The 13,746-nt window shown below is 42.6% G+C and overlaps 1 protein-coding gene across 8 annotated transcripts in view; it reads left to right on the top strand.

The window, feature by feature from the left end:
- The window catches only part of BACH2 (BTB domain and CNC homolog 2), a 400,538-nt gene that overhangs the window by 84,157 nt on the left and 302,635 nt on the right, over positions 1-13,746 (top strand). For 5 of the 8 annotated variants that reach the window (XR_002343529.1, XM_021090103.1, XM_021090081.1 and 2 more), the window contains exon 2: positions 5,816-5,928. Coding sequence is in view for 4 of the 8 variants with exons in the window: in XM_021090081.1 (XP_020945740.1) it covers positions 5,920-5,928 (9 nt within the window). In the remaining 4 variants the exon portion in view is untranslated. Of the gene's footprint in view, positions 1-136; positions 2,611-5,120; positions 5,321-5,815; positions 5,929-13,746 lie in introns of those variants that run through there. The other 3 variants (XM_021090087.1, XM_021090108.1, XM_021090092.1) reach the window with 2 other exon arrangements.

The following is a 13,746-nucleotide window of genomic DNA, read 5'->3' as shown; positions in this document are numbered from 1 at the left end:
CTGACTAGTATGTATGAGGATGTGGGTTTGATCTCACTCAGTGGGTTGGGCATCTAGTGTTGCTGTGAGCTGTGGTGTAGGTCCCAGATGCAGCTTGAATCCCGCATTGCTGTGGCTGTGGCGTAGACTGGCAGCTGTAGCTCCAATTCGACCCCTATTCTGGGAACCTCCATATGCCATGGGTGAGGCCCTAAAAAAAAGCAAAAAGACAAAACAAAACAAAAAACAGATTGCCAGCATTGAAAAATTCCAAGTTTTAACATAAGCTCTCTGGTTTTTTTGACTTTCTTGACTCTCAGAAACTCTGGGGACATGTACCTCGTTCCTCCCTTCCTGAAGCTGCACGTGAATGGTAAACTTTCCGGGCCCCCCATTCCTCACTGTTTTCTCTGGCCCGATGAGTCCCTCACCTCATTCTTTCTTGACCCCTATAGGCATCAGAATTTGTGTTCCCTGGTTTAAATAGTCACCCGGGGAAGAGAAGTCACCTGAGCCAGGTACCCTCTTGGGAGCTCTTCTGTATTGTGACTTTAATTAAGGTATTCCTAAATCACTAAGATTGATCTTTTATAGAGTAAGAGCCCCAAACCTTAGATATTACAACTTAGGATGTGATGAGTGCAGGAAGTCCCCATGATGTGTGCCAGAAGTGCTCATTCAAAAGCAGTGGACACTCTACCCCTTGGCACTCAACTCCTCCCCATCTGGCTTGCAAGGCAGTTTTGGGTGTTACCAGCAGTATCGCTCTTCTTTAGAATCTTCTTCCTTATCACAGTTGCATGGCGAACTCTAGCTCAGATGCTGGCTAGTGTTTCAGAATATTAATTTTCAAATTGCCTCACCTGTCCTTAGGGGAAAAGACTTCGGATGAGGCTCGGTGGCAAGACGTTGCCATCCTTCTGGCTTGGTTTGTATGTCTTCTGTGACATGCTCTGAAGGTAGGAAGGCCAACCTTGTCCTCTTTCTGGGGGCACGTTATGGCATATTTGCTGCCTAAAGCTGGGGGTGGCAAGGACATGGAGGTCCTGAGGAACCAGAGCCCCATGTCTGCTGTAACCCTGGAGAAGGACCTGTGAGAAGGACCTCAGGGAGCATCGCTCTGGTGAGGGACCTTCAGGAAGAAAGGCAGGAGACAGCCCCTTAGGAGGTGTATGTGTATTTGCAGTAAGGGGCAGGGGTGTTTCCAGCTTCACCATTGTATCCTTTAATCCCAGCACCCTGCCCCTTATTGTGAAATGGACAGCTTGGACTGACTGTAGAAAATGGTCTTGGAGTCTCCCATCTTGCACAAGGATTCCACCTGAAGGGTGTTGGGACTTTATATTTAGAGACAAATGAATTACTCCAACCAATGACAGTTACTTCTCCCAGTGGAGGGTATTGTTAAGGCTATTTCTCTCATCTGCCCTATGGTTTCCCAAGCTCTTCAGCCCTGGATTTGGAGACTTTCCTCTAGATGCTTATCATGTTGCCTTCTCTCCCTTTCTCTCCCAAACCTGTTCATCTTGTTATTGCTTCACTTATTCCTTCCCCACAAGCTCTTGATTCTTGATTCTGCTGGATTTCATGGTAAGAGGGGAGGGACAGGCGACCATGCCACAGGCTGACCTCAGGGTGTGTTCTGTGGAAAAGCCAGCGGGAACTTTAACCTGCTGCCTCCTCATGGCCTTTCTCCCATAGGAGTGCCTGAGCCCCAGCTTTGAGTTCTGTTAGAGGAGGCTTCTAGAATACGCATCTTGGAAGAGGGTGGGAAAGTTGGAGCAGGGAGAAAAGCCCAGCTCATCATATTCCATTGTGCATTTTCAAGGGCCAAGAAATAGCACCCCCCCCGGCCACACACACACACACACACACACACACACACTCTCTCTCTCTGCAGCCCTTGGACACGTTTAAGCTTCCCTTTGGAGTAAGAAGAGAGCCGAGTCGTCATACACTGTGATCATCACACCTCCCTGCTACATTATCAGTGATGCAAGTACCATAGACTTTTCTTTGCAGCAGGTGGAGATTGTTGGTCAGTAAACAGCAGTGAAACAGGTAGGCCTGGTCTTCGTTTTCCTCCGACTCCCACTTGCTGACACCTGGACCACGAGAAGCTACGGGATGTAGCGTTGTCACCAGGAACCTGAATTTCTGGGTCCCTTCTGCAGTGAGGACTGGCTGGTGAGGGGCACTTGGCCACATCACTGAACCTGGGTCCAGGGCTCTGTTTGCTCATGTACCCTTTCTTTGTAGCCTTCCCCTTTTCTTGTCATTCTCTCTTTGATCGCCTCTTCTTATGCATACCCTGTCTCCACCTCCCTGCTTATCCGTGCTTCCTTACTCATCCAGAAAGATGAATTACATTTTGTTAACCTTTTAGAAGCTTAAGGTTGACCATGGGCTTTTTTTTTTTTTTTTAAAGTATAGCTGATGTGCATGGTTGTGCCAATTTCTGTTGTACAGCCAAGTGACTCAGTTGTATATATATATACATTCTTTTTCTCATAGTATCTTCCATCGTGATCTATCCCAGGAGGGCTTTTTTGAACCAACTCTGTTAGGAGCAGTTGAGTGGAAGTCGCGTGTTGGCTGCTGAGACTGGCTTTCTCCAGCCACCCTTGAAAGGTATCTGTACTGTCCTTTCATTTAGTATCAGGAAAATCCAGCTTCTTGGACAATGGAAAAGAAACATTGAAAAATAAAACAAACAAACAAACAAAAAACTCATTTAATTCCACTATGATAACTCTGGTATCTTTTGCCCCATGGCTTTATACTTAAGACACAGCCTCATTTTCTTAAACTGTGGGTTTTTCTCAGCTTCTTCATAAACTGAATTGTCTGTGAAACAACCAAGTTCTATTTCAAAGGAGACTAAAAGAACTGGATAAAACAATGTCAGTCTTTTCTGTTGCTGTCCAGTAGCAAGCTGACCCAATTTCTAATTCTGTCATTCGTTGGCTGAGGTGTTTTGTGTTAATGTTGATCATTGGCGGGGGAAGGGGTGGGGCGTGTGTGTGTGTGTGTGTGTGTGTGTGTGTGTGTGTGTTTATTGAGGAGGTTTATTCGTGGGCTTTGAACATACTTGAATTCTATAGTGTCTTGAAATGAAATCACTTCCAGCCCAAGGTCTACTGCCTATTACAGCATGACTCAGAAGAATTTTTCTTCCTCTCTGCATCTGCTTTCCTAATTAGGAAAACCGCCACTCAGATTGATCTCAGTACTAAATAAGAGTATTAATATAAAAGTGCGTTGTACAGTTTCGAGCCCTGCATAGCTGTAAGGTATGCTTACCAATCTTTTTAAAAAGATCTACAATCCTGGAGATGGAAAGATTTTCCTTCCTCTTTTTAAAACAACCCTGAAGGCAATTTGCAATGATGATCAACCTTGTTTTGAAGATTCTCCATTGAGTCCTTACGTCATCCTAGCCTCTATGAGAGCAAAGGAAAAAAAAAATCTATTCATAATATTTATTAAAAATTTTCTAGGGGACTAATAGTTCCCTTGAAGGGTTTTTATTCTGACTTTGTTGTAGAACCAGCATACGTGAAAATGATACAAGAACCCTTGGGGTGGTGGGGACGGGAGAGGATCCAAAATGAGTCTCATGCAAATGATAGAGCCAAGTTCTGAGGGCCTGTGGATAGTGGAATGTGGAGCTGGGTGGGATTTCCTTGGGGAAATTATGCTCAAGAATCCTTGTCTGTTTGTTATTATCTTCTTGTGCCCACCTTTCCTGTGTTGATACCAGTGTGTACATTTGAATGGCATTGTGACATCAGGCATCTCTGCCAGGCTTTTGGACAAACTTCCCGGTGAAGTGCTGGGCCATGGTTATTAAATGGAACAAACACATACGTTAAAAAGGAAACACCATGTATAGAATTCTATTTTAAAAACCCAGAAATGCATTGGCATCTGCTTCTGGAAATTCAGAGAGTAAAAGTTATATGCCTGATTTTCTTTCAGTCACTTTAGAATTGGGTAGAATTAGATACTGAATTGCCTTGGCTTTGAGACAAAGCTGACCCAGGCATCCTGTACAGATGAGGGTGTTTGGATACCCTGAGGCTACAGAGTCAGAATTCCTGAGTCTCCCTGTGTCGTACCTCATTGTTAAAATATGTTATTGCTATGACTGAATGTGGTGTTTTCTTTGGAATCTGTGTTTCTTAAATAGCCAGGGAGTGATCTGCAGTTTCCTTTCCCTATCTTCTGATTTATAAAAGGAATTTAATAATATTAGGTTCATAGAATAGTCGTGTGTGGAGTAGGAGTTTATCTTTTGAGAATGTGTATTGCAAAGTCCCTTTTTTACTGGTGAAAAATGTTACATGGAGAATACAGCCTTGGACTTCTGTGCCCTTGACTCAGTTAGCAAATATGCCTCTTGTTCTCTGATAGACCAAGGCTGAAAGCTAAGAACTAAAGGTGATAATGGGTGGATGGAATTCGGAGTGTATCTTACTTTTCCTATCGAACATTTTCTATATTGTTGTTACAGTTTAAAATAGTATATTTTTAAAGCACTGCTTTTTAAAATTTTTGCTGGACTGTAGCTAACTTGTACTAATACAACTTGTGTTGTATTAGTTTCAGGTGTATAGCAAAGTGAATCCATTACACATATATGTGTATATATGCATTTTTTTCTTTTTTCCCATGTCGGATATTACAGAATATTGAGTAGAGTTCCCTGTGCTATACAGTAGGTCCTTTTTAGTTATCTATTTTATATATAGTAGTGTAAAGCACTGCTTTAAAAAAAAAACAGTTTAGTATTCCATTTAAATCTCAAATCTTATGAATTCTTTATGGAAAAATTCGGGTCTATAAATTTGTCTCAGATGCAACCTGAAAAAATAATACAGAAATAAGGTGATTATAAGGCACCTTATAATGCTCTGTCTTCTTCTTACATCCACCCAGAAATATCTTTCAAAGAAAAAGGCTACAAAGCAAAAAGTTGAAGTTTCTTTCTCTGTTTTTTTCTTAATATTTGCAAATTAAGAATCTTGGAACTGAACAATGACTATTTTATTATAAAGTGTAATTCAAATGAATCGAAACATGGACCTAAAGTACCAACAGCATGGATTAAAACCATGGACCCTTATTTCCCACTGTAGGGGATGTTGGCTTATCTGCTTCATTTGGCCGGTGAAAACCTGACCTCCTGAGTTCCCTAAAGGTACACTGCCACCTAAAAAAGCTCTGTGCAAGGTTCCAGCAGTTAAGCGCCGTCAGTGGGACAATCAGGCTGCAGCAGATGCTGGTCTGTTCCTTTATTCCTCTGGGCAGCACAGAAGCCATTGAGTCCTGGCACATGGTGAGTGATGCACTAGGAACCCTTAAAGAACTGACCTCTCTGGATCATTGGTCACTATATCTTCAGGGCTCAGCGCCTAGTAAGTACTCAAAAAATAGTTACTGAATGAATGAGTGTCCTTGCTCCTGTGTATCTGTGGTCACTCTGAGCATATAATATCCAGCGTGTCCTTGGCCCCTGGCATGCCCAGTGTCTGAGGCCTCCAGACGCTTGGTTTCACTCTCTAGATCTGCACTGACCAGGATGGTAGCCATTAACCACATGTGGCTATTTATTTGCATTGAACATTAATTAAAGTTACATAAAATTTAAAATTCAGCCCTCGGTGACACTAGCCACCTTTCAAGTGCTCAGTAGCCATATATGACTGGTGCTTACCATAGTGGATAGCCCAAGCATGGAGCCTTGGCCTCCGAGCAGAAAGTTCCAGTGGACACAGGACTGCTCTGGGCCTTCCTGAACACCTGCTGATGGAGCCCCTCTTTGTGTTTACAGTGCAGCTGTGTGCTTCAGGAGGTGAGGTCTGCAGGAACAAGGAGAACCTTTAAGAGCTGCCTGGCACTGTGACATGTCTGAGGCCTTGCTCCAGTCCCTGCAGCATGAACAAGGTAAGAGGTACTTTAAAGACTCAATTTGTTTTGTCTTCTTTATGGAACCACGATATTTCCTGGGTTTGTGCTGGCTTTCTGTGGTGTGAGGAGGTTGTGTCTCCTGCAAAAGTGTTCCAGAGGTTGGCGAGCAGTGTTGATGGGCAGGGTGGAAGGAACCCGTGGCTGCAGAGTCTTCCAGAGATGTCCTTTGTCTTTGTCAGAGGCCTCCGAGCAGCTGCAATATTGAGCATTGCTATAGCTGCCTGGGCATCAGCGTTGGAAGATTGAGGCTCTGGAGCCAGACTCCTTGGGTTTAAATATCAGCTCCTTTAGATGCTATCTTTGAGGACCTTGGGAAAATGTTGATGATAATGGTACTCACCTCACAGGGTTGTTGTAAGGATGAAATGTGTTAATATGTATACATACTATACACATTGCTTGAAGTAGTCCCTGTCTATATCCTAAGCATTTGAGCAATATTTGTTGTTATTGTTTTTGGTGTTGTGGACACTGTTGTCCCTTAGACACTGTTGCCAGAGAGTCTTCAGTACACCTGCAACATTTCCATTTATTCCCTGATTGGTTTAGCATGCAGAGATTGATTACCAAATGGGCACTCTGGGTATAGATGATGAATGGGCCTTAGGTCTTGCCTACAGTAGGTGACAGACGATTTGAGGGCCCCGTGCTGGAATTTTCATGAGGTGTGTACCAGAAGCTCTGGAAACCCAGAAGAAACATCCTACTTTAGGGGGTCTGGAAAGGAGAGTATAGAGGAGATGATGGCTTGAGTTGGATTCTATAGGATACTTGGTTATTTTATGGGACACACAGTAGGGCAAGGCACTCCAGGTAGAGGAAAAAACCTATATAGAGGCACAAAAGGCATATGAGAAAGTGGATGAGAAAGTGACATGTGTAGAGAACAGCAGGGTTTGGTGTGAGTGGAGCTGGATTTCTCAACCTTGACACTGTTGAAGTTTGGACCAGGTAGTCCTTTGTGGTGAGAGGGGTTGTCTTCTGCATTGGAGGTGTTTAGTAGCATCCCCTTCCCCTACTTCAGTTGTCCCTTTACACTGGCCAATGTCCCTTGAGGGGACAAAAACACCATGGTTAAAAACACCTGCACTGGTAGAAGGTGGCAGATGTGAGCCCAGAGAAGGAAGAAAGTGTTACTTTTTTTTTTGCTTTTTAGAGCCGCACCTGTGGCATATGGATGTTTCTAGGCTAGGAGTCAAATCAGAGCTGCAGCTTCCAGCCTACACCACAGCCACAGCAACATGGGATCCAAGCTGTGTCTGTGATCTATACCACAGCTCGCGGCAATGCCAGATCCTCAACTCACTGAGCAAGGCCAGGGATTGAACCCGCATCCTCATGAATCCTAATTGGATTTGTTACTGCTAAACCACAGTGGGAACTCCAGAATAGGTTACTTCTTTTTTTTTTTTTTTTTTTTTTTTTTTTTTTTTTTTAAATTTTATTTTCCCACTGTACAGCAAGGGGGTCAGGTTATCCTTACATGTATACATTACAATTACAGTTTTTCCCCCACCATTTCTTCTGTTGCAACATGAGCATCTAGACATAAAAGGTTACTTCTGAGAGCCAATGAAGGATGTAAAATAGAAGAGACATTTCCTGAGACCTGCAAGAAGAGGTGGCCATGGGTTGTGATGGAGTTGGACAGTGCTTTTAGATGATTGGATCTTAAAAACATAATATGGGATTCCTAGGCTTTCGAAAGCCCATGTGGCTTATTGAGACTCTGTTATTAAGATCCCTTTTCCAAGGGCAGATTTTCTCATGGTGTCTTTTTTGGCCTTCTCACAGGCACAGCTGCTTTACCCCATCAGAAGAGACCAGAAAAAAGAGACCAGTTGTTTCTTGAAAGATTTTCATTTGGCTGAGCCAAGCCAAAGAGAAAGAAAGCTTTGTTGACCTTTTCCCCTTCTGGCTTTAGCATACCTACCTTTAAAAATATATATATGGAGTTTCTGTCATGGCTTCAGTGGTTAACAAACCCGACTAGCATCCATGAGGATGCAAGTTCGATCCCTGGCCTCACTCAGTGGGTTAAGGATCCGGTGTTGCCATGAGCTGTGGTGTAGGTCGCAGACGCGGCTCGGATTCTGTGTTGCTGTGGCTCTGATGTAGGCTGGCAGCTACAGCTTTGGATTCAGCCCCTAGCCTGGGAACCTCCACATGCTGCTGGTGCAGCCCTAAAAACCAAAAAAAAAAAAACAAAAAAACAAAAAAAACACAAATTTAAAAAATTTAAAAACTATGTGTTTTTACTTGAAATACAGTTGCCGTACAATATTATGTAAGTTCCACATGTATAGTATGGTGGTTCACAATTTTTAAAGGTTATGCTTCAATAGTAGTTATTATGAAATATGGGTGATTTCATACAGAATTTATCTTTCTCTGTCTGACTTACCTGCACAGTACCCTCCAACAGTCTTTGAGAAGTGAGCTTTGGGGATCCTGGAAGGTGGGCAGGTATTTTTCCCCAAGGGCATATTTGGAGGGTGAAGACGGGAGAAGAGCCATCATCGCAGTCACTGCAAACCTTGGCTTCTATCATTGTGAGTTTGGTGTAGTGAAAAGTGAAGACGCTCCTGGGAAATCTCAGATTGGCAAGCACACTTTGCTGGGAAAGCCCTGCCCTGAGTTTCTCCAGGGCAACATAAGACCTGATATCACGGTTTGGCTCTTGATATACAGCTGGGAACCAGACTCCTTAGAAATTTCAAGTGTTTCAGGAGGTGTGTCTGTTGCTTGGGAGGTTATGTTCTGCCTGAGTGACCCAGTGAATGCTTTATTTTTTGTTATTTTAAAGTAGTGATTAGGCATGATGTGTGCCCTTTGTAGGTCGGCATTTTTCTCATGGTTTTCTTGGCATAGGACAAAAAAAAAAAAAAAAAAAAAAAAAAAATAGGTCACCTGCCGGGCAGGAAACAGATCTCGGCACAAATAAAACTAAACAGTCATCTCAGCAATTGGGATATGTAAGTTAGAACGTTCAAAATATTTTTTGTGGGTGTGATTGGTTTTCTAAGTAGCTGTGTTCCTAGAAAGTTGGAGACATCTATATTGTACACTTTCCACTTCCTTGGACATATGTGGTCATGAATCTCTCTCCTCAAATCTCAGTTAGCTCTAGGACACTTTAATGAGGAAGGTGTCAGGACGGAGCAGGGCTGTCTGCTTCCTGGGGTCCCATGTCGTTCCTCTGAGGTGCGAGGGCAATTCTGATCACAGTTACACTTTAGCAGCTCCCTTTGCGGTCCCTTTGGAGGCAAAACCCACTAGAAAACATGGGAACAGCCGCATGGCACCGGGGACTGGCAGTGTGTCTAACTCATTTAACAGGGATAACCTGATAGTCAGTGAACTGCTGGCAACCAGGTAGAGCCTTCGTTCTTCGCATTCTGGAACTTCTCTCTGTGCCCGGGTGCAGTTTCGGCTCTCACACAGCTAACATTCTGGGGCGTGAGGGCTGGTAGAAAACGGGAATGGAGGGTATTCCTGGCCACAATGCTGGTCGTGAACCTGTGCCGTTTCCGAAGGCTCATGTACATGGACGATGTCGGATTGATACTCTACCCGTAAGGTTTATACAGCGTGGGTACCCTCACCTCTATTCACCTTTTAAACATTGTAAACAGATTTTGATGGTTATGCATTCCGAGCTTTGTGCTCCAGCCTTATGTGTTAAAGAAATTCTGGGTATGCAGATTTCCTCAGAGGGCTTACTCTCCCTGGCCCCATGCAGACTCGAAGATGATCTTTCCGACTTTCATAATCTCCCTGGGTCTTTTTCTAAGAGCTGGTTTTGCAGTCTGTCTATTGATCAAAAACTTTATGATTAGGATTTACTTAAAATTTTGTCCAGAGTCTTTTTTTTTTTTTCTTTTTAGGGCCACACGTCCAGCATATGGAAGTTCCCAGGCTAGGGGTTGAATCAGAGTTGCAGCTGCTGGCCTGCATCAGATCCAAGCTGCTTCTTCGACCTACACCATCCTTTAACCCACTGAGTGAGGCCAGGGGTTGAACTGGCATCCTCATGGAGACTAGTCAGGTTCTTAACCTGCTGAACCACAATGGAAACTCCTTGTCCGAAGTCTTTACTTTCTTGGTTATTCTCTTGTTAATATGTATAACTATAAATTATATATACTATACTATAAATTTTGCTAACAAGAAAGATTCGTCTTTTATGTTTATGTGCCATCTATGTGTTATCACACTGTAAAGAGAGGATTTTAGTGTGTTGCTTAGAACATCATAGCGAAATAGAGGCAAGTTAGGGTGGGATTTCATGGAAGCAAATTGGGCAGAATGATGCACGTTAAGTGCGTTTGCTTCTGTGTAACGCAAAACCGCACTTCCAGGAATGGCATTCTGCCCTTGAAAGATCTCTCTTCTTAGGGGCAACCTTGGAATTATGATCCTAATAAACTCTTTCCTTCACAGTTGTCATTTTCATGAGGGCACATCACAACGTCACATGCTGTTCTCTGCCTTGAATTTATGAGGACATTCCATCTGATTGAAAAATAATTGATTTTTCCGTTATTACACAGAAGGCTCCCCACCTTACCCCCCATAGAGAAAATGAATCTTCTTGAGAACTGTTTCTTCCTTGTTATGTTCAAATAAAGCCAAATACGGTTGTTGTGCTTTGGACAAGTGCCCCAGCATCAAAGGGAGAAGGGTCGTGTCTCTTATCTCTCTTGGTGGATGGATTCCACCGTTTTGCTTACTATCTGCCCAACAGAATTCCTTCTGTGAATATTTTCCAGAATTAGCACCAAATCCCACTGTGCTAGGTTTGGGGCAGTTTTGCTTTACACTCAGATCTATTGATTTCTGCAGTCAACTCAAAAGGAATCCTGAAATTTAGTTTCTGCCTTCAGAGTTTTTCTGGCTTTGCATTTCCTCAGTACAAAGCAGTGAAGTCCAGAACTCACCACCTGTGGTTCTCCCAATCAGCACCTGGCAGGCCCAACTTAATTCAATACCAGCACCTCCAGCATCTTCATCAGGTACACACTGCATACCACCACGCACCATGCTCGTGATTCACCAGTGAGTGAAACAAAGGTCTTTGCCGATCAGAGCTTCCTTTCTGGCCAGGGTGGGGAGGCATCTCATCTTCGAGGTTTAATATTTAAACATACCCCTAATGTTAAAACTTTCTCCATTTGAGACTTCCTTCCCCTGAAGAGCAGGTTATCAGAGCTAGTGGGTGCAGTATAGGAGCTGGCGAATAGTAAACATTTACGATCTCTCTCCTCCCCTTTTTAGGACACCCTTGGTGATTCCACCAAATGACCAGTCTATCTTTAATGCATTTCCACTGTTGTTTTTCTGAAGGCAGATGGCCAAGTTCCCCTCGTGGCAGACTTTGGAGAAACATCACACACTTCAAAAAACCAGTGGCAGAAAATACAAATGAAAATGAAATGATTTTGAAATAAGGAGGGCCTTATTAGGTTCTAGTGGCAGGAATAATAAAGGAAAAAATATATTTATGTAGAACCTAAATATTTCTTTCCATCAAAAGACATTCTGAACTATCCTAAAAGACAAGAGACTAGCTAGGGCATGGAGTTCCCGTCATGGTGCAGAGGAAACAAATCCGACTAGTAGCCATGAGGTTTCGGGTTCGATCCCTGGCCTCGCTCAGTGGATTAGGGATCTGGTATTGCCGTGAGCTGTAGTGTAGCTTGCAGATGTTACTCGGATCTGGCGTTGCTGTGATTGTGGCGTAGGCCGGCAGCCGTAGCTCTGATTCGACCCCTAGCCTGGGAACCTCCATACACCGTGGGTGCAGCTCTTAAAAAAAAAAAAAAAAAAGACAGAGAGGGAGAGACTAGCCAGGACAGAATTTACAATATATGTGAGAGTTCACTTAGCTAATTTATGTGAAATTCTTAAAAATTAGTAATTTAAGAGTGATTAAGAGAAAATAGACAAAGAACAGGAGGATAAAACCAATAAAGGAAGAAATATGATCCGTAAATAACATATAAGAAGATATCCATCTCAACAGTTATCAAAGAAAGGCAAATTAAAATGGTGAGATGGCATTTTCTACCTATACAATCGATGAGGATTTATAAAAGTTACTCAGCAAAGGTATGAATAGGACTGTCGGGCTTTCTCATTCACAGTTAGTGGAAGAACATGTTTCCCCAGGGGACTTTATGTATATCAAAGCCTCAAAAATACAAATACATCTTTTGGCTCAGATACTCCATTTCTAAGACAGTTAATCACTCAGTGAAAATCACCATGGATGTATATAAAAAATTAGCAGAGATATTCATCACATATTGTTATAATAGTAAAATTTTTTGGCCCCGCCTGAAGTATGCAATAATTGCCAGGCCAGGGATTGAACCCGTACCACAGCAGTGACCTGAGTCATAGCACTGAGAACACTAGATCCTTAAACCACTAAGCCACCAGGGAACTCTTACAATAGTCATTTTTAAAAGGTAATAATCACAGTACATCCATACAATAAAAATGCCAAGGAGGGATGGAAGAATATTTAATAATAGGAAAAGATGTTCTCAAATTGCGAAGAAGGCAAGTTACATAACAATATGTATAGTTTAATCATTCTTTTTTTAAAAAAGATACATGTCTACCCACATTAAAAAAAAGATGGCAGATACACATCAAAGTATTCAGAGTGTTATCTTCTTGCTTATATGTTCTAAATTTTCTTTAGCAATATGTATTCTTTCATACTAAAAATGGCATTTTGAAAAAAGAACATCAAATTATCTTTAAGATAGGAGCTTCACTGCATCTTAAAAATAGGCTTGATCAAGGGACTGTGAGGATGTTGACCAGAATGCTGCCAGTGGTTTTCTCAGAGGACAGGTACATGGTATGCATGTGTCTTACTTCAAAAATCTATTTTCCTGTGAGAAGAGACACCTGAGAGCTCTCTCCATTCCCCCACTCACCTCGAGAACACACTGAGGTCAGGCCAGGTGAGACATAGTGAGAAGGTGAGCATCTGCAAGCCAGAAAGTGACCATCTAGAAGCCGAGTCTCGTGAAGTTGGTTCTCTCATCAGGAACCAACACCGCTGCACCTTGATCAGGGACTTCTAGCCTTCATAACTGTGAGAAAATAAATGCCTGTCATTTAAAAAAAACATTTTTTCTGTGTTTTCAACTTTCTTACAATAAGTATTTGTATGTAAGATGAGAAATCAGGAAAATGCAAGCATTTAGAAATAAATACTATTTTAGCTGTACAACTGGATAAAGATATTTCGTGGGCAGATTAAAAAAAAGAGAGAAAGGAGTTCCCATTGTGGCTCAGCGGTAATGAACCCAACTAGGATCCATGAGGATGCGGGTTCAATCCCTAGCCTCACTCAGTGGATTAAGGATCCAGCATTGCCTTCAGCTGCGGTGTCAGTCACAGACCTGGCTAGGATCTGGCATTGATGTAACTGTGGTGTAGGCCAGCAGCTGCAGCTCTGATTTGACCCCTAGCCTGGGAACTTCCATATGCTGTGGGTGACGCCCTAAAAAAAGCAAAAAAATAAAAATGAAAAGAGAGAGAGAGAGAGCTCTTGGTCAAACAGAGATTTGAATTTGGGAATCATTCTATTTGACATATTAGCGGGAAGGAGTATTTTGATGTACTGATGTTTTAGGGGCAGTAATAAGGAAAGAAATGCTGAAAGAGATTCTGTCCTTTGATTCAATGGCTCAACAGTTTTTCAATGGCTACTGCATCCTCTTACTCATTACATCGTCTTACTCAAGACATTGCTGATGTGTACAAGTTTCG

Source organism: Sus scrofa, chromosome 1 (assembly GCF_000003025.6).
Source record: "Sus scrofa isolate TJ Tabasco breed Duroc chromosome 1, Sscrofa11.1, whole genome shotgun sequence".
NCBI classification, from domain to species: domain Eukaryota; kingdom Metazoa; phylum Chordata; class Mammalia; order Artiodactyla; family Suidae; genus Sus; species Sus scrofa.
This window is presented reverse-complemented; position numbering and strand designations above follow the sequence as displayed.